This window comes from Rhinoderma darwinii, chromosome 6 (genome assembly GCF_050947455.1).
Source record: "Rhinoderma darwinii isolate aRhiDar2 chromosome 6, aRhiDar2.hap1, whole genome shotgun sequence".
NCBI classification, from domain to species: Eukaryota; Metazoa; Chordata; class Amphibia; order Anura; family Rhinodermatidae; genus Rhinoderma; species Rhinoderma darwinii.
This window is the reverse complement of record NC_134692.1, coordinates 37,393,629-37,414,413: the sequence shown is the minus strand read 5'-3', so window position 1 is coordinate 37,414,413 and position 20,785 is coordinate 37,393,629. Positions and strand designations below refer to the sequence as shown.

The window sequence follows — 20,785 nt, the reverse complement described above, 5'->3', positions numbered from 1 at the left end:
GACTGTTTTTTTTCTTGGTAATAAGATTGTCTCTGATTTTCAGGGGATGATATAGAGCGAATGCAAACAGAGACGGCATCTAAAATCTACTTCTAAACCGGCTCGCTATTCAAGTACTGTATTGTCAAGCTATCCCTTCCCTACCTCAGCTCAAGGCTCAGACTGCACCTATCTCGTGAAGGGAAAGGATAGCTTGGCAGGTATCTGAGACAGAGTAGTTGCTAGGAATGCGCAATCTGACAACCCCATTCAAAGGTCTGGTTGTTGGGATGTGTTACCCTAGCAACCAGTCTTTTATTAAGGTCTGAGATCAATGTGTAAGAGAACTGCCTCTATGATAAACTGCATTACAGTGGTGTATTTATTGTATTTCATATTCAGTTATGTGGTCTGGTTTGGCAAGGGATCTACTATTCGATATACTGGAAATCCCTGGTACAATTCTCGAAACAAAAGGCCATTCAAGTCAATTGTCACTCAGATTTCCACCACTGAAAAGTACAGCAGCCCCCAATTTCTCAATCAATGGTGGTTTGAGTTCACACTATTGCTTTGTAATCTCCTGACATTGCGGCATTTGCGCCTATTCTATGCCACATAAACTTATATCACACCGGTTTTGGCTGGGTTTAACGTATGTATATAAATTCTACATGTACATATATATATGTACATAATATAAATATATATATATATATATATATATATATATATATGTACGGTGTTTTAGGAGACTGCATGATCTCTTCCAGAAATATCATCTTACATGTCAAGTAGATGTAAATAATATATAGATCACTGACGCGTTCATATATCCATGGTGCACCCTGTAGTAAATGCAGTAGATCTTTAGCCTCCTCTACATACTTGGCATTCATCCGAGGACACAATGTTATGTTGACGTGACTCGGACGTCGGAGACACCGCGGCATGTACTAGTCCTCTACATCCAGTGTAATCTTTCAGGAACATTAATTACTAAATATAGCCATCCATGATTTGATACAGGGCAGCTGCTGCATTGGTGTCATTGAGACTGTAAAAGACAGAAATATACTGAGCAAGACGATTGTCGTTTAACCCACAGTAGGTTAGGGTAAATCTTCGATGAATGAAAAGAGAGCTAAAAAAAAAACTAAGGGTATGCTCTCACACTTACCAAAAAACGTCTGAAAATACAGAGCTGTTTTTTTAATTAGCGTTTTTTGCAGCTGTTTTTCTATAGAGTCAATGAAAAACGACTCCAAAAACATCTCAAGAAGTGACATGCACTTTTTTTTCTAGGGCGTTTTTTAACACAGCCGTGTAAAAAAACGCCCTGTCGGAACAGAACGACGTTTTTCCCCATTAAAATCAATGGGCAGATTTTTGGAGGCGTTCTGCTCCCGATTTTACGGCCCGAAAATAAGCAGTGTGAACCTACCCTTAGGCCTCATATACACATTGCACATTTGGTCAGTATTTTTCATCAAGCCAAAACCAGAAGTGGGTTCGGAACACAGGAAATATAAGGGAACGATTTACACTTCTCGTTTTACAGAGTTGCTCAGTATTTTGAAACCAAAATCAGGAGTGGATGCAATGTGTGAATAAGGCCTTAAAGTTCAGGTTTACTTGACAACGTTTTACTCCTGTACTCCACTAATTATTAGTATAACCGTGCCCACAGCATACCACTGGGGCAGAGCAAGATGAAGTAGGGGCCGCCTAGGGCACCAATGGGGGGAGGTGCAGTTAAATGCTTTTCTCTGAACAGCGGATAATGCTGTGGTACCACGAGCATTTCCCTAATTTTTTGGTGAGGGAACAGGAAAAAACTTTGGGAGAGCATTATAGTCTAAAACCGTTTTGATGTATTTGGTCTTTTGAATCCATACATATTCTCCATGACAATACTGCAGAGAAATAGGAATCAGAAAGTGTCATGTCAGCAGGATCTCTGTAGTGCAGCCTCAGGCTTTGGGTCTGTATATTCAAACAAACAATCATATCTCCAATGAAGAAAAGTGAAAAAAAAAAATACATTAATGGCCATTTTATAAGTGTATACTCTGGTGGTATCTTTTAAATGAAGAAAAGACAAATCGAGAGCCAAATGTATAAACATGTATGCTATAAGCGGTGCACTTACCGGTTTAATAAATCAAAGTTTGTATTTAAAAAGAAAAAACGGCACACACACACACACACACACACACTCCCTCCCTCCCTGTCAATCACGTCACTTGTGTCAAAGCTCGGTCCCACGTATTCCTGTTACACAAATGACCACAACACGGGATGAGTTAAACAGTGTACATATAAGTTTATTAGAAGAACAAGCACTATTAGCAGCAGGTCGATGTAAAGACAAATGTCTGCAAAAGACATCAAGTTTACTATTACACTTCTTCGTAAGAGTTTAGTTAGAAAATCCCCTTCAGTAAACTGATTTTGCATTACCTGATGAGTCTTCATGAAAAACAATGTGTTGAGTAAGGCTTTAGCAACATTCATCGGCAGGCTAATCAGATAAGATACACATGCAGGACCTATGTACATTACAATACATTAACGTATTGTCATTCTTTGTCACTGGAAACATAGGTGGCGGTTCTGTGACACGATCAGGCTCAGCCTGAAGGAACGGACAGTATCGGTCTTACAATTTAAAGCACAAATGAAACAACAAAATATAGACGCGAGTTGACTATTTGGTAACAAAAGTTTGTGTAGAGCACTTGGAGAGCGCGCCATTGTTCCTCTTTACTGTATATGGTAGCACGGTCTGAAAAACCATTTCATGCATGTGTATTAGGTCAAGGCGTTTATTTCAAAAACATTCATGAGTCTGTGTAACCTTATGGCACCATTCCTGCATCTTAAGTGAAGTCCAGCAAAGGACAGCTTTAAATTATGGCATTGGTAAGAGATCGGGTTTGTGTAGGCCTGAAAAGGAGCACCCACATTATGCAAACACCCACCTATCACATGCATGTTGACCAGTGCAGCTCTCATAACCCTTTGAGATTTAGGCCTCACTCACAGAGACCCTACAGTTCCATATTATGGAGTTGTAGGCACTCTGAGCGCTATACGGTGTTTCCCTGTGGCACTCTGAATACCTGCGTAATGCGGCATGTGGTGAAATTCTTATTTCATATATTTCTATATGAGAACGGTGGTACAGTATGGGCCCATAAATATCTTTAAACAGGTCTTGGGGCTCATTCAGACGAGTATGTTCTGCGTCCACGTGCGGTCCGTTGAAATAACTGACAGCGCACGGACCCATGCAAATCAATGGGGCTACTCAGACATACGTGATTTTTTCACACAGGGTGTGTCCGTTGTGTGAAACTCAATGCATGTCCTATAGTGTTCTGTTTTTGCGGACCAATTCGCCCATTGAAGTCTATGGGTGCGTGAAGAACACAGACAGCACATGGACGACATCTGTGAGCGGTTCCTGTTTCACACTTCAGTTGCTAAAGAAATGCAGAGAAATATATATATATAAAAAAAAAAAAAAAAAAAAAAAGCTTGCAGAGGATAATCAGACGTGAAAAACGGTCCGTTTTCTTGCGCACGCAAATGTGACACACTCACGTGAATGGCCCTTAAGGGGTGAGGAAACATTGGCATTTGCATAAAGTGCACACATTTCATTTCTCTTGACTAACTAAAGTGGGTAAATTGCATTTTACAGTTTAGCTCTATTATAGCATCTAATATATAGGGGATATATCCTATGTGACAGGCTGCTTTCTTCCTTGCTACACTTTTTTTTCTCTAAGTATATGGAATTACTTGTATAGGTTTTCTGGATTTATGTAAATAATAGTTTTTATTTGTTGCATAGTTTAAGGCTATGTACACCTTTGACATTTTTTTTGTGGTAATGGTAACTGTCCATTAATTTGATAAGGGTAACTTCCTAAATACATTTTATTAAAAATGATTTTTACTTATTGAGATACAGCTGCCTTGTATACTGTATACAGAGCAGCTGTATCGTTCGCGAAGACCTGAATCCGTCAGGTCTACGGGACTGACAGGTTCAGTGAAAGCGGGTCCTTCGTGTCTGGCACACAGGATCCATCTTTAATCTATCACATCTAAGTTATGAACTTCGATGTCATCGATAGCAGCTCGATCACGCAGGACCCGCCGTCACTGTACCCATCAGTCCCGTGGATCTGACAGATACAGGATTCAGCGCAAGATACAGCTGCTCGCTATGCAGGATACAAAGCAGCTGTAGCTCAAGGTAAAAATATTTTTTAATAAAATGTATTTAGGAAGCTGTACCAATCACACTGTATGACACGTCAATTCCAAAGACCCCATTAACACATCGCAATTAAAATCAGACATGTATTTCTGCGGCAGAAATCCAAGGCATACCCTCTTATTCCTGCCGCAGGTGTGCAGCAAGTCCGCGAGAGGATTAGCTCTATTGTTATTCCATGGGGCTAATCCTAGTGGGGTTTTTTTTTTGTGTGCAGAAATAAGTAACGTGCTACTTTTTTCTGTGGCTGATTTTCTTTTGTTGTTTTTTTGGTGCAGACAAATTCCAGCAGACATTTTTTCATACCATGTGAACAGGGTTGCGGAAACCCCATTCGCATGCATGGGATGCAGATTGTCTTCGGATTTCGGCACATAGTAATAAATGCCAAAATGCGTGTCAAATCTGACACATGTGAATGGAGCCCAACGGTTTTTTAATATCTCTATTTGCTGTATGTGAATAGTTTACATTCAAAGGCTCAGGAACTAGCTTGACAGCTCCAAAAACAGCTGTATTCAGAGGCCTCTCTCTCTTGAAATCAGTCTAATTTTTTTTCTGACTCAAACATTTGTAGTGCGAACATACCTTAAATGGGTTCAAAATTCTGTACGGATTAGTTTCCCAATGTAAAGGTTCTAATCCCCTGTATAGACAGAATGTGATCTTAAATCTCTGTCTGCCTGCAGCCGCCACTAGAGGGAGCTTACTCTATTGTTTATTCATTGAACTCAGTAATAACATATTATGCAGTGAGCTGTGAAGCTCCATGAAAATGTTTTGAGCTGTAATACCAGACACAGCCTATGCACAAGAGTGGCACTGTTTTTTTTGGGGGAAAAAAAGCGGACAACTTTATCTAATCTCATAAAACCATTAAATTATTTGAATAGAACCTGTCGACCCACTAGACATGTCTGTTTTAGTAAATACTCTTTCTCCTGAAAACAGCACCGTAATTTCAGCCGTAACGGACGCTGCCGTGTGAACATACCCTTATTCCTCATGAACAACACAAAGTTATAAGAAAAGATGCTTCAGAATTGTTACTTCCTCTGTTATTCCTACTAGAAATGTATGATAAATTGACAACTAGGTAATATAATACCTTTCCCTTTGTAAAAGGGGAATGTCCCTAAAGTCTCACCATCAGCACTAAATGGACAGTGTTACTCTGTGTAGGGACACCCCTCCCAACTAATAACACCCAGGGGCCATTTAAACCATACATCCCAGTAGGAATAACAGAGGAACAGCACAACTTACAGTCCAAAGAGAAGTTGTTCCAGAATGGTTATATTGGGGTGAATGTAAGTATTTACTAAAACAGACATTTTAAGAGAGGTGACAGGTCCTCTAAGAAAATAATCACCGTAGTCACATCAATGTTTAAACTACCTATGCCTCCAATTTAAAGCCAGCGACATTTATCAGTCAACTTGTTATACAAGTAGGTAGCCCAATAGGATGTAAGCCTTTTGCTAGAATCTTTTGTGACCTCACTACAGTCAGTAGTTGACCATATACATATAAGGACATCCGTCATGTTCAGAGCAATCTCTGGTAGACTTGATATACCAATTTGGTTGATATGGACTAAAATCACCAACCTTTACGACCCTGTGCCCCCCTAGTAATCCATCAGCTACATCCCATAGACTGGATTATACCAACGACGATGGACAAATAAAAGTTGTCAAAGTCACTGTGACCTCAATTTATGACATCAACCGATGACATCAACATACTGAAGATGTCATAAGCCTTCAGCATTTGACATCTCAATTGTATTAACTGGTTGCCGACACAGGACGAGAATACTCGTCCTGAGCGGCGGGTACTTAGCGCATTAGGACGAGCATTCTCGTCCTTTGGGACAGCCAGTGTCCACACGCGATAAGGATTGGGGCAACAGCTGTAGTACACATCCCCGCTCTAAAGGTGGAGGGAAGAGAAAACTCTCCTCTCCGCCGTTAACCCCTTGAATGCCGCGATCAAAGCTGATCACGGCATTCAAAGTAAAGAAGAGAAGGGGGAACTGCACTTTGATCGCGTCACAGAAAATCGCTGTGACGCGATCAAGGCCCATAACTTGTAGGGTCAAACAGCCTAGGGTCCATTGAAGGAGCCCCCCCAGGGCTGTCTGTACACAGGCACTTGTTAGGGCATACCGAAGTGTGCCCTAACAACAGGAAATCTGGCCAATCAGTACACAGGCTAATGTACTGGCATATAGATATATGCCAGTACATTACAATTAAAAAATCTAAATGAAAAAACCCTCTATGGGATTTTAAAAAAAAAGAAGTTAAATTAATTAAAAAAAACAAAAAACGTTAAATAAAAGAAAATTATAAAAAAAATACACAGAAGTACACATTTTTTACAATGAATAAACTTTTTTAAAATATAAGTCCCAAAACATGAAATAATAGACATATTTGGTATCGCCATGATTGTTACGATCTGTACAACAAATGTATAACATTATTTATGATGATCGGTGTATGGTGGGGAAAAAAAAACATTAAAACTGCAGCAGAACTTTTTTTTTCTGCATTTTTGCCAAAATAAAAATTGATATAAATTAAACAATAATGTATTTGTACCAAAAAACGGTACCTAACTCGTCCCGCAAAAAACAAAGTCTCATACAACAACGTCGTACAAAAAATCAAAAAGTTATGAGCGTCGGGATGCAAATACGGAAATATAATAAAATGGTTCTGTCCTCAAGGCCAAAATTGGCCGTGTCCTCAGTTTCTAAAAAACAAAAAGCAATAGCTATAAGCAGAACGATATTGTTCACTTTGCCAGTGCAGCTAAGTTATTCTTAACTTTTTACATTGTCCCAAATGTAATGAGTTTTGACCTGTGAATTTTTATCAATGAAGACCCTAAAAACTAGGATGAAGTTAAAGCAGCCTGTCCGACGGAGCATATCCGGTTTTTACACAATTGTATTACGACATGCTATCTATATCTCCGATATAAAGAGAGGCATATGGGAGAAGCAAATCTAAAGTACAAAGTCTTAAGAGTATATTAAAAAACAGCTGCTAATATTAGTTGCAAATATGAATGTCAATGTTTCTGGAGAGTATCAGAACTGGAGATATGTGGACCAATTTAAAACAAGGCTGATATTCGGGTGGCTGATAAAAGCGAACAATAGATTAAATTCAGCTGCACAGCAAATAAAACTAATATATACCTTAGGTTTAGTGTTCCCAATCCTCTAAATTATATAGAACCACACTGTACATCCGTAAGCCTCTGATTTCATAGGGAGACACGTAAATTTTTTGTGTCAGATTCACATAGAAATGTGCAGTTTTCCAGCGGATGCCGTATCATGAAGGTATTTTATTCTGCAAGCAGTGCTTCTAGGAAAGAACATATTCGTAATGCAGTGCCATACGCAGGTACCACATGGAGTAGACATAGGGGAAAACGGACTAACTTTTTGAGGAAAAAGTTACAAATGCCTCTAAAGTCGAAATTTGCGCAACAAAAGGCAACTTGCTGCATTTATGTCACCCATGACACTTTTAAAAAAAATTAAATATTCAAAAAGTGGGTGGGGCTTAACAATAAGGGCATAGCCTATTGCAGCTTGACAAATTTATTATAATTTATTACCAGAAACTGGCGTAAATTATAGCTTAACTCTACTCCAGATCATAGCTGGAGTAGATTTGACTTTCGGGCGCACGGAAAGCCAGAGATGTGCCTCATTTTTTAAACAGTGTGCGCCTCTTAATATACAAATCGTTGGAGTAAGTGCGCCTAATTTATTAAGACTGGCGTATAAAACGGCAGCCTTAATAAATCTCCCCATCTCTATTATGGCTCTGCACAGGTCTGAGGTTGTAAAGAGCTGTAGTACAGTCATGTGCCCTAAATCAAAGGGGGAGCTTCACTTTAAAACGGTTGTCCGGGCACGGACCGGTTTTTCATACTGATGACCTATCCACAGGATAGGTGATCAATCTATGATCGGCGGGGGGTCGACCCTGCACCGATCATCTGTTCCTGGCTGCCTCCAGGCTTCGGATGTTATGCAGCGTTCAATGTCGGAAGCAGTTGGCTACGTACATGACATAGCGGCCGTGCTGCACAACTGCAACTCTTCTCCTATTCACTTGAATAGGAAGGAGCAGAGCTGCAGCACGGCCGCTATACTGTGGCTGGAGCCATCTGCTTCTGGCACAGACATCCGGTGCCCGGAGGCAGCTGGAGAAGCTCATCGGTCCGAGTATCGGATCCCCACCGATCCTACGGATAGGTCATCACTATGAAAACCGGTTTGTGCCCGGACAACACCTACAATACATGGTTTTATAGAATTCAGCTCCACAGGGATTAATAATATATTGCCTTAAGGCCAGGAGCACACGTGCAGTTTTTGAACCAAACTCAGAACTGGAGACAAAAGGTAGGAGATGCTTCACTCCTTTCTTTATACCTTTTCCTCCTTTTGGATCCAATTCTGGCTCTGGCTAAAACAAAAACTGCATCAAAACTGTGTGTAACCCTGGCCTGAGAGGGTTTGTCCATAGTAAAACTTTTCTCTGCAGATTGTCTGTAGATCAGACATTTGTATTTTATAGGGCACTCTACACAATAACAACCTAGGATGGGTAATACCAGTAAAAGGGTCGTACAGACGTAGAGTAAACACTGCAGAACTTCCGCAGCAGAATACAGTAGCATCAAAGTGTTTGAGATTTGAACAAATCTCATCCACTCGATGCAGGAAAAAAATAAAACTGATTTCTGGAATTTGTGGTGCCGATTCTCAATCTGCAGCATGTCAATTTCTCTTGCGAAAGTGCTGTGGAATTTCCTTAAAATCCGGTCTAAAAATTCCACAGTGTTTATGCTACGTGTGGACAGACCCGAACTATTGATTTTTGCTATAATCGGAATATTTTTCCCATGGGGAAATGTTTCCAATAGCAGCAAAATATCTGTGCTCGCATGTTCTTTAATGGCAAATTTTCTGATAATGAGAAAGTATTGGAACATTCATTGGGATGGGGGAAACCTGTGTGTCTATTCCTACAGTAATGAGGAAGAGTCCAGAGCTTCTATACTTCACTGTCTATCTACAAACGCAGCAGATACTGTTAATAACTCAGAATAGTTTACATGTTATACAAGCAAAGAGCTTTTTAAAAATGAATATAAAAGCAAATGGCATGAGGCATGACAAAAAGTAATCTCATAGCAATATGAAACTGAACTGTGCATAGATATTGATTTGTTGATAAAATGATCCATATAGCAACATCACCAAAGAATGGGTAATTCAACTTTGCTAAAACCAGGGTCCTTGCGCAATTCCCAGTAGGTGTCATTAGAAACCCACGTCTCCTTGTTATGGGTATCAACCACCTTCCTGCAAATAGGAAAAAAAAAATTAAATCAGAGATGCAACACTAATAACCCTCATATGAGAAAAAGAACAAATGGGGTAATTAAATTTTAGGAAATAAGAATGGCTGTGATTCACAAATGACCTGGCTGTGTTTTCCTACCATAAGCATCGATGGCATATTGATTAGATATTCTATCTCTGATATATGTCCTAGTTGTTGGACCCCCATCGATGCCTAGAATGAAGGGGACAAGGATCCTTAAGCTTATTTCCAAAAAATGCCACTCTTTACAAGGGCTGGATCTGTGTTTTTCATTCTCTAAATACCCGGTTTCCCTTCATACAGTCATAGCGTTAAATGACAAGACTCTGGCGGCTTGCAGTCACCACCAGGGGGAGCTCACTGCATATGGATTCATCCAGCTACATCTGAATTAAATGAAAATCTGTAAAAAAACTCTTGGCATTACGCTCCCCCTAGTGGTGGCTCTGCAAACCTATGACTGGACAGCAGGAGAAGCAGTTTAGTGCTGGGCCTCACAGTAGTTATGTGGTCGACCTCCATGCAATTATAAGGCTGTTTGCAATATAATTCACTACATACATTTTCTCCTCCCAGCCATAATGCCATCCAAACACCTGCTGCACACTGGCCATCAGTTGCACAATATTAATCCATTCAGGCAATGGCGGATATCATAATTTTTCTGGATAGCTAGTATTACCACCCTGCGGTGAGAAGCACTGGTGGCATGTATTTAGTATTACCACACTGCAGTGAGAAGCACTGGTGGCATGTATATAGTATTACCACACTGCGGTGTGGAGGACTAGTGGCATGTATCTAGTATTTTCACACTGCGGTGAGAAGGACTGGTGGCATGTATCTAGTATTACCACCCTGCGATGAGAAGCACTGGTGGCATGTATCTAGTATTACCACACTGCAGTGAGAAGCACTGGTGGCATGTATCTAGTATTACCACACTGCGGTGAGGAGGACTGGTGGCATGTATCTAGTATTACCACACTGTGGTGAGAAGCACTGGTGGCATGTATCTAGTATTACCACACTGCGGTGAGAAGCACTGGTGGCATGTATTTAGTACTACCACACTGCAGTGAGAAGCACTGGTGGCATGTATCTAGTATTACCACACTGCGGTGTGGAGGACTGGTGGCATGTATCTAGTATTACCACACTGCGGTGTGGAGGACTGGTGGCATGTATCTAGTATTACCACACTGCGGTGAGGAGGACTGGTGGCATGTATCTAGTATTACCACACTGCGGTGAGAAGGACTGGTGGCATGTATCTAGTATTACCACACTGCGGTGAGGAGGAAAGGTGGCATGTATCTAGTATTACCACACTGCGGTGAGGAGGACTGGTGGCATGTATCTAGTATTACCACACTGTGGTGAGAAGCACTGGTGGCATGTATCTAGTATTACCACACTGCGGTGAGAAGCACTGGTGGCATGTATTTAGAACTACCACACTGCAGTGAGAAGAACTGGTGGCATGTATCTAGTATTACCACACTGTGGTGAGAATGACTGGTGGCATGTATCTAGTATTACCACACTGCGGTGTGGAGGACTGGTGGCATGTATCTAGTATTACCACACTGCGGTGTGGAGGACTGGTGGCATGTATCTAGTATTACCACACTGCGGTGAGGAGGACTGGTGGCATGTATCTAGTATTACCACACTGCGGTGAGGAGGACTGGTGGCATGTATCTAGTATTACCACACTGCGGTGAGGAGGACTGGTGGCATGTATCTAGTATTACCACACTGCGGTGAGAAGGACTGGTGGCATGTATCTAGTATTACCACACTGCGGTGAGGAGGAAAGGTGGCATGTATCTAGTATTACCACACTGCGGTGAGGAGGACTGGTGGCATGTATCTAGTATTACCACACTGTGGTGAGAAGCACTGGTGGCATGTATCTAGTATTACCACACTGCGGTGAGAAGCACTGGTGGCATGTATTTAGAACTACCACACTGCAGTGAGAAGAACTGGTGGCATGTATCTAGTATTACCACACTGTGGTGAGAATGACTGGTGGCATGTATCTAGTATTACCACACTGCGGTGTGGAGGACTGGTGGCATGTATCTAGTATTACCACACTGCGGTGTGGAGGACTGGTGGCATGTATCTAGTATTACCACACTGCGGTGAGGAGGACTGGTGGCATGTATCTAGTATTACCACACTGCGGTGAGGAGGACTGGTGGCATGTATCTAGTATTACCACAATGCGGTGAGGAGGACTGGTGGCATGTATCTAGTTTTACCATACTGCGGTGAGGAGGGCTGGTGGCATGTATCTAGTATTACCACACTGTGGTGAGAAGGACTGGTGGCATGTATCTAGTATTACGACACTGCGGTGAGAATGACTGGTGGCATGTATCTAGTATTACCGAGAAGCACTGGTGGCATGTATCTAGTATTACCACACTGTGGTGAGAAGGACTGGTGGCATGTATCTAGTATTACCACACTGCGGTGAGGAGGAAAGGTGGCATGTATCTAGTATTACCACACTGCGGTGAGGAGGACTGGTGGCATTTATCTAGTATTACCACACTGTGGTGAGAAGGACTGGTGGCATGCATCTAGTATTACCACACTGCGGTGAGAAGGACTGGTGGCATGTATTCATATGCACCTCCAGCACTACTGGTCCTGTTTGACAGGGTAATAGGGGCTGGGACACAGCTGAATTATGGTTTTGAAGGTGGCTGGGAGGTCGGAGCTTTTTAAAGTTACCGGAAATATTTTGGTACATGTTCTATATGGTTATCGTCCAGATATTTTCTCCTAGTTCTCTGAATTTCTTCTATTCTCTGTTTTTCTGCACCGGCAGCTCCAACATTTCCTTCTTCAAGTAACCTGAGGAAATGCAAAGCAAATACAAATTATATGTACCTTAAAGGGGGTAGTCTACTTTCGGCAAATGAACACAATTTTTTTTGCAAAATTCAAAGTTATGCAATTTTCCAATAAACTTTCTGTGTTAATTCCTCATGGTTTTCAAGATCTCTGCTCGTTGTTATTCAGAAGGAATCATCACATGACCATAGCCAGAATTTTATCTACTGGAAGTAAACAATGAAGGTTCCTACTGAATGACAACAAGTAGAGATCTTGAAAACTGTAGGAATTAATACAGAAAGTATATTAGAAAATTATATAACTTTGAATTATACAAAAATAACATTAATTTGCTGAAACCGGACAACTTCTTTGAGTTTTGAGTACCTGGGAGATAGAAAGATGATAATGGTGAGCTATTACCATTTTTACTGGATTGCGAACCTTCTACGCACTTAAAGCCAAAGGTTTACGTCCATTTTCTGAACAAAAAAACGTACATATTTTGAACGTAGTTCTTAACAACTTAAAAAAAAAAAAGACCAGACATTATAGTCAATGTAACAGTAAGGGTATGTGCGCACTCAAACTCTAAAACGTCTGAAAATACGGAGCTGTTTTCAAGGGAAAACCGCTCCTAATTTTCAGACGTTTTTTAAGTTACTCGCGATTTTCGCTGCATTTTTTACGGCCGTTTTTGGAGCTGTTTTTCCATAGAGTCAATGAAAAACGGCTCCAAAAACGTCCCAAGAAGTGACATGCACTTCTTTTTCGCTGCATTTTTTTTTTTTACACGCCCATTTTTTAAAGCGGCCGCGTAAAAAAAGGGCCCGTCGGAACAGAACGCCGTTTTTCCCATTGAAATCAATAGACAGATGTTTGGAGGCTTTCTGCTTCAGATTTTCTAGACGTTTTTTGGCTGTTTACGGCCCGAAAAACGGCTGAAAACAAGCAGTGTGGACATACTCTAACTATAGTAAAATGGTCACTTTAATTCTTGCCTTTGATCCGGCCTGAATCTTGCGTCCGTCTTTGGAAGGAATTCCCTCATTACTGGATCCAAATCATTCAGTTCAATGGCAAATCTTGTGAAGCCGTAATAGAGTTCATAATTGGTTGGCATAGAACCTAGAAAATATATATGTATTTATTGTAAAAAAAAAAGAATTCTATAATAATATATAATGTTTTTTTACATATACGCATAAGTTTTCAGATACAGGAATTAAAGGGATTGTTTGAGGCTGAAAAAAGAAGTCTGAAAGGGACATGACTGCAATACCAGGCACAGCCCCATGGACAAAAGTGGTGCTATTTCTGAGAAGAAAAAATTCTATAATCTCTTTTAATTGCATTAAAAAGGTTGCGGTTTGCTGTTCACATCTGCGTCAGAGGCTCTGTTAGGGCTTGTTCACATGTTGTAGAATTGCTGCGTTTTTTCCGTCCGGAATTGTGGACGGAAAAAACACGGCAGAATACAGCAGCAGCAAAGTGGATGAGATTGAACAAATCTCGTCCGCACGCTGCGTAAAAACAGCGGAAAAAACGCTCAGAAATTGACTTGTGCTGCAGAAACTTATTCCGCAGCAGGTCAATTGTATTTGCGTAAAAGCAGCTTACTTGTTGCGGGAATTCCCCATTGAATTCAATGGGGAGCTAAATCCCGCAACAAATAGCAGTTGTTGCGGTTTTTGCGGCGGGTTCGCAGCAATCCTGCCACAAAAACGCAACTCAGAAAAAACCCAAAAAACCTGATACTTACACAGAAGTCTGTGTTCCTCCCTCCAGTGCGGCCCCCTGGGATGACGATTCATCCCATGTGACCGCTGCAGCGAATCACAGGATGTAGCGGCGGTCACATGGGATGAAACATCATCCCAGGAGGCCGGCCGGCTGGTGCTGCCGCATTCCTCAGTGGACATTCCGGGCGAAAAACTGCACCACAGTTTGGTGCAGTTTATCGCCCGAAATTCCCTGCGACACACAGGATGAATACACCGTGCTTTTACGCAGCATATCCGTCCCGTGTGAACTCAGCCTTAGCGGTCTCTGTCGCAGATCTGGTGAAGCTACCGCATGAAATAGCGCAGCACGCTGCACTATTTCTTCCAGAAAAACGTACAGAAACCCAACGGAACCCTTTAAAGTCAATGAGTTCCGTCAGGTGCTGTTACTGTCCGTGATGCAATGGCTCCGACACTTCAGTTTTTTCGTCCTTCTGTTTCTATGACGGAACAGAAAAACTTAGCGCAGATGCCAAATACCCTGAAAGTTCCCTACTATTCTCAGCTGGAGTTTTACAATCAAAGTTTGTGTTATGAAGAACTCAAAAATCAAAACAAGCAATGCAATGTTCTAAGACAAAATAATAGCTTTTTTTTTTTAATCGGGCGTGACAACTACAACAGAGCTCACCGATTATCTTTTGTAATATTTAGATCAATACTCATAATGAAACTGCTCATCTCCCTGGAACTGCACATTGATTGTTCAGAGGACAAATCGAGATAATGTAAAAGTAAAGATAGAACGAAAATCACCAAAGAGAAACCACTTATAATGGCTGTGACCAGAACGTGTAACCTGTGCCGCTAGACAGGGACCTGAAGGTAAGGGGGCAAACTACCGCCTAAATGGCAAATATTAGTGCTTCCTGCTATCTATTAGGTTGCATTTAAGGGACTGTGGTAATGAATTTAATGGGAATCTTCATTGCGATCCTTAGATGTGAGGGATTTGCTAGAGACATAAAGGTAGTGCTATGTAGTATTCTTGTACCTGGGCTTTTTGTTGTCTGTATCCTGTCCGGATTTACAGATGTACAGCTCTTCAACACAAATCTGAAATACGCTCACACTTTCTTATACATTCGCTGTTGAACTTTTACTGTGGAGATCGGCTCCACAGAATCTGAGATGAGGAGGTAGCAGACATGCGTTTATGGCGCCATTTTCAAAAACCAGAGACACCACACTAACTACCACTGTGGTAGCACGTATTTGTATCCAATAGAGACACCCATCCTACAAGTCCCCTGATGAATTCTTCTCCAAAAGTGAGATGTAACGCATCAGGAACGCTGGAGGTTATAGATTAGGGTGAAGTGAATATAGAAGCAGATTCCAGAAGAGGGCGCCCCTCTTGGGGTGGGTGCTTCGTATAGGCACTTAATTTTCCACATATTACAGGGCCTATTAGGAACTGTGGGCGCTTCCTCCCTGGATGGAAAAGTTTTGTTTTATATGAGACTTGTGATGACTACATAGGATATGATCACCTCAAACTAAGATGCCAATTGTGGTTGAGATTCTAAGTTATTCTTTACGGTTATGTCAGTCCACCTAATTCCCAATATCTCACATCACCAGCTCACAGTCCTTCTAAAGCAATTTTCCATCCTGTATATAGAAGTAGCCAGAATAAGGAGAGCGTTTTGATTCTAGAGAGTCAAGTCTTAAAGGGTAACTAAATGTTCAACAAATTTATGACATGTCATAGTGACACGTCAGAAGTTTTGATTGGTGGGTGTCCGAGCACAGAGACCCCCACCAATCGCTAAAACAAAGCATCAGAAGCGCTCGTGTGAGCGCTGAGCCGTGTAGTTTCTGTTTGGCTTTTTCCGGAAAGCCGATGTAGCGGAGTACGGACTCGATAGAAATAAGATTCTTGACTTCTACTAAAAATCTTAGTAATTCTATATATCGGGAGCTTGTCCAGATTATAAACAAAATCATTTTTCTCAGGAGCAGATATGATCTGTAGCAGTTTTTTTAAGGAGGATACTCGGATTGGTATTGAATTTTCTGAGAACCTGTGTATTTCTTAGTGATTTCTGTGCTAGGAGACTGCTATAGATCTTTTCCAGTCAGAGTCTTCTCTATTCGCTTTACCATCAATGCTGCCAAACAATAGTACAATTATTAGTAGTTTTTTTATACCTGGCCTCCATATACATTTTGCTGCGGGGGCATCACCACAATACAGTGCCTCATGCCACTTCCCAAAAAGTCGATGCACAACCTTTCCTTCTTGATCCATCACCACTCCATGAATCTCGTTCACATTGGAGCTCCAATAATTTCCCTAGTAGAGAAAGAAACCAGATTAATATAGATCACGCAAAATAACATTTCTTGCATTTATTACCCTGGTCTATATTAGCACTATAGCATATTATCGTCTGTGTATGACCCGCAGTTTTCTTTATACCTGGCTAAATAACGTCAAGATACCAATTACTTATGTAGGGCATGAGAGGCCAAACTTTTTCCGTTTGGGATCACTTTTTTATGAGTTAGGTGATCTACTAGAGGACCAGAGATACCTATCTCTACATGTGGCAGGTAAGGGGTGCTGTGGACAAGGTTTTGGCATCACCCGGTTTCAGATGTCCTGGTGACCCCATGTTAGTGATAGCAGCCACAGTTCGTTATTGCACTTGCTCCACAGCCAGGGCTTGACATGAGCCTGCTGTTTCTCAGACGTGCTTTAGGCTAGAGTGCATAAGAGCTGTCAGGGTGTGTACGAGTCGCACCAGTTAATAGTGCTGGTCAAACCTCATGGACCCCCTATAATTCGATACGAAGCCTTTCACTAAAAAAAAACGTTGTGACAGACACACCGAAACATAAACCTACGAGGATACGGCCTGGTGACCTGGCATTGAGGTCAACTTGTCCTGGATCAGAGTACTGCTAACCATCACTGATGTAGGGCATTACCATACGTATTTATTTTTTTAATATGAGACTTAAAGAAGACACTTTATTATTATCCTTATGCAATTAATTATCTGTAAGGTGTTGTACACTGTGGCACACTGCTGAAAGGTGAGGAAGATTCCACTTTCCCCTAATAAGATATACTACAAAGTAAGCTATACTACAAAGTATTTTTGTGCTGCAGCTTCTATGTATGCCCCATACATAGAAGCTGCTTGACGCCACTGTAAGCCGAATCAGTCAGTCAGGTGCAGTGACGACTCAGTAGACTGCAGCTCCTAGGTGCCTCTGACACATCTAATCCGAACGTAATGCAGCTTCTATGTATAGTGGATACATAGCAGCTACAGCGCAAAATCGAAACAATTTTTTTTTATAAATGCCTATTAAAAATTTTTGATAAAAACTAAACGCATTAAAAAAAAAAAAAAGGCTACAAAGGTTTACATAGCCTTTAAGGTGGCTCTGACTACGGTTGCATGTCTTGTTTATTTATGGTCGTGCATAGACATGGTATATTTCAATAGGGATCTGTGTAAATATGAATGTATCCACAAATAATTCATGCCTTCCTGCAGTCGCCGTACCCCAAATCATGTCTCTTTACCAATATTCATTAAAATGTACAGCGCCCCCATATTATACGTCTACAATTAGAATGATCACTCACTAACGTGGCTCATACTGTCAGAACTGCCAACATATGATCTGTGGGAATCTGTAAAATGGAATTGGGTCGGTGAATTCAGCCATTTAATGGAAGGTGACCTCCATACCTTGATGAATGTCATCTTACACGTGAAGGTGCTGCTCCTTGTGTTCCGTATGGTGATCTCCCCGTAATGTTCAATCCATCTTCTCCCACTGAGGATGTTGTGTATACAGGTTGTAACTTTATTCCAGACATAGCAATCTCCATACCTACAAATAAAGGCCAGAACAAAAAAGATCTTTAAAAGCAATAATAATCATGTATTTAAAGTAATGTTCTTCTGGTCAAACAAGACAATACCGACATAATTGAGCGTGTCCAATAAAATCTGACTAATGAAACCGAACTGCACAACTTATGAGTAAGAATACTCAAAATCTGACAAATGTATGTATAATATTAAAATATCCAGAAAAACAGTAGGGGGCATTGTAGCTGGTATTTGTAGCTTCTGATTTCTCGTCAAAAAGAGGTTATGTGCCCCTACTATATATTAGAGGGGTCATCGGAGAGTAAAAGAAAATGTCCCCCTTTTTTTTCCCCACAAACAGCTCCAATCTTGTGTATGGGTTGTGTTTGGTATTGCACCTTGAATGGGGCTGAACGGCAATACCAGGAACAGCTCATAGGCAAGAGCAGCGGTGGCTGTCACTGGGATGGAGGCACTGTGGTTATCACTAAGTTGGAGGCATGGCAGTGTCAAAAGATGCATTGTGCACAGTCTCTCCAAGTGGGATGATTGGGGCAAAATCCCAGGTGGAGCCCGTCCACTATTTTTAGACATTTTGGGAAAACTCTGACCAAGACAAAACATGGCACCTATTACAAATCTCCTCAATCCCCCCTATCCACGTTTGCAAGAAGGAATTTAGTTCTAGCCATGGATAGGTCTAGAATTTCAGAACTAGATATATAGACTAGATTAGATATATAGACTAGATTAGATATATAGACTAGATTAGATAGATAGATAGATAGATAGATAGATAAATAGATCTTACTTTGGAAGGGTAACATTCACTGTTCCAAAAGGCAGTATTTCCATGGATTTTCCCCAAAATTTATTTTTCCATCTGACATCTGTAATCAAAACGCACATTTATCAGGGGCATACACAAGCGGGGAATGTAACGTAGCGTAATTTTTACATTATATTGACAACATTTTTATAGTGTGGTCTGGAACGCAAGATGAGTTTTTGGAATTTGGCCAGGCGTTTCCACAGCTTCTGCACATATTCTACTACTGAGGCCTTCGGGCTTGAGAAAGATCCCTCCCAACCTTCCCGGACTAAGTCTAAGGGCTCTCGGACCTTCCTCGCGTATATCAACTCGAACGGGGAGAACCCGGTAGACTCCTGCGGCACCTCTCTATAAGCGAAGAGAAGCTGCTGCAGAAAGCGTTCCCAGTCCTTCCCCTCCGCATGGACATACCGGAGCAGCAAATGCTTGAGGGTTCCATTTAACCTTTCGCACAGTCCGTTTGTTTGGGGCTGATAGGCGGTAGTCCTTAGTGGACGTACCCCAAACCGATTCCAGAGGGATTGCATCAGTACCCCTTGGAATTGGGAGCCTTGGTCGGTCAGCACCTCCTGCGTGAACCCTACCCTACTGAATATGTCCATCAGGCCTTTGGCGATGTGCTCCGCATTCAGGGATGAGAGAGCCACGGCGTCAGGGTAGCGATTAGTGAAATCTACCAGCGTTAATATGTAGCACTTCCCACTATGGCTGGGGCTGGGTAGCGGCCCTATCAGATCTATGGCTACCCGCTGGAAGGGTTCCCCGATAATGGGCATGGACTAGAGCGGAACTCTGCAAGGTGCTCCACTTAACCGTTGACATACGGGGCATGTGGCTCGGTACCGCCGTACGTCCTGTGTCCTCCCTGGCCAAAAGAAGTTTCGCTGGAGCCGGGTTCTGGTTTTCCAATTGCCGGCGTGGCCTGCTGCTGGGATATCATGGGCCAGGGAGAGCAAGTGGGAACGGTAGCGCAAGGGCACCATCAGTTGCTTAACGGAGGTCCATGGGGCCTCGGGTGATGTCATGGGTTTTATGCGATATAATAATCCATTCTCCCATTTGTACTGCTCTTGGGCGCCTTCTACAGGGGCTTGATCTGCAGCACTACGGGCTGGGGCTAAGGAGGGGTCAGTCGCCTGGGCAGTCCGAAACTCTGCTCTATCCACCTCCCCCAAGTCTACCTGACAGCCAGTCGCATCTGTCGTGTTTTCAATTTGAGAGGTTGGTTCACTTGCCACCGGTGGTTCTGGGAGCAGAATTGCTGAGACCAGAACTTGGCTGCGGGTAACCGCGGCCACGAATTGGCTGGAGAGGCCGTTCCCCAAATCATTCCCCAAGAGGGCTGCAGTGATGAGGCCTTCCATCAGGCCAACGATGCCCATTCCCTGGCCAGCACCCCAGTCCATGAATACTCGGGCCAGGGGGATGTGGATCTGCTGGCCACCGGCCAGGATAACATTGACACGTCGATCTCTCAGGATCTGGGATTCTGGAACTAAATCAGGGCGCACAAGGGTGGGGGAAGCACCCGAATCCCTGAGCCCCTGGACGACCTGATGACCCACCACAATTGGCTGGAAATTACTTAGCATGTTGGCCGGGGTATCTTGATCCACATGGCCTGCAACATGGAAGGCTACCTCCTCCACCTCAGGTGCATCTAAGAGGTAGTTGTGCTCACAAAAGGGATCATCCATCTCTTGGAGGTGAGCAACATGGTGTGGGGCCTGGCGTGGCCCTGGGAGCGGGGCTCGCCTCCACGGGCAGTTGCGCTGCAT

General features: G+C 42.3%; 1 protein-coding gene across 5 annotated transcripts in view; it reads right to left on the bottom strand.

Moving 5' to 3' along the window:
* Positions 1 to 6,592: 6,592 nt before the first annotated feature.
* Positions 6,593 to 20,785, bottom strand: part of OSBPL6 (oxysterol binding protein like 6) — a 169,650-nt gene continuing 155,457 nt past the window's right edge. For all 5 annotated transcript variants that reach the window (XM_075829517.1, XM_075829516.1, XM_075829519.1 and 2 more), the window contains 6 exons: positions 18,987 to 19,065; positions 18,050 to 18,194; positions 16,491 to 16,635; positions 13,554 to 13,680; positions 12,448 to 12,570; positions 6,593 to 9,674 (listed from right to left, as the gene is read on the bottom strand). In XM_075829517.1, the coding sequence (XP_075685632.1) occupies positions 9,566 to 9,674; positions 12,448 to 12,570; positions 13,554 to 13,680; positions 16,491 to 16,635; positions 18,050 to 18,194; positions 18,987 to 19,065 (728 nt within the window). In that variant the 3' untranslated portion in view covers positions 6,593 to 9,565. The remainder of the gene's footprint in view (positions 9,675 to 12,447; positions 12,571 to 13,553; positions 13,681 to 16,490; positions 16,636 to 18,049; positions 18,195 to 18,986; positions 19,066 to 20,785) is intronic.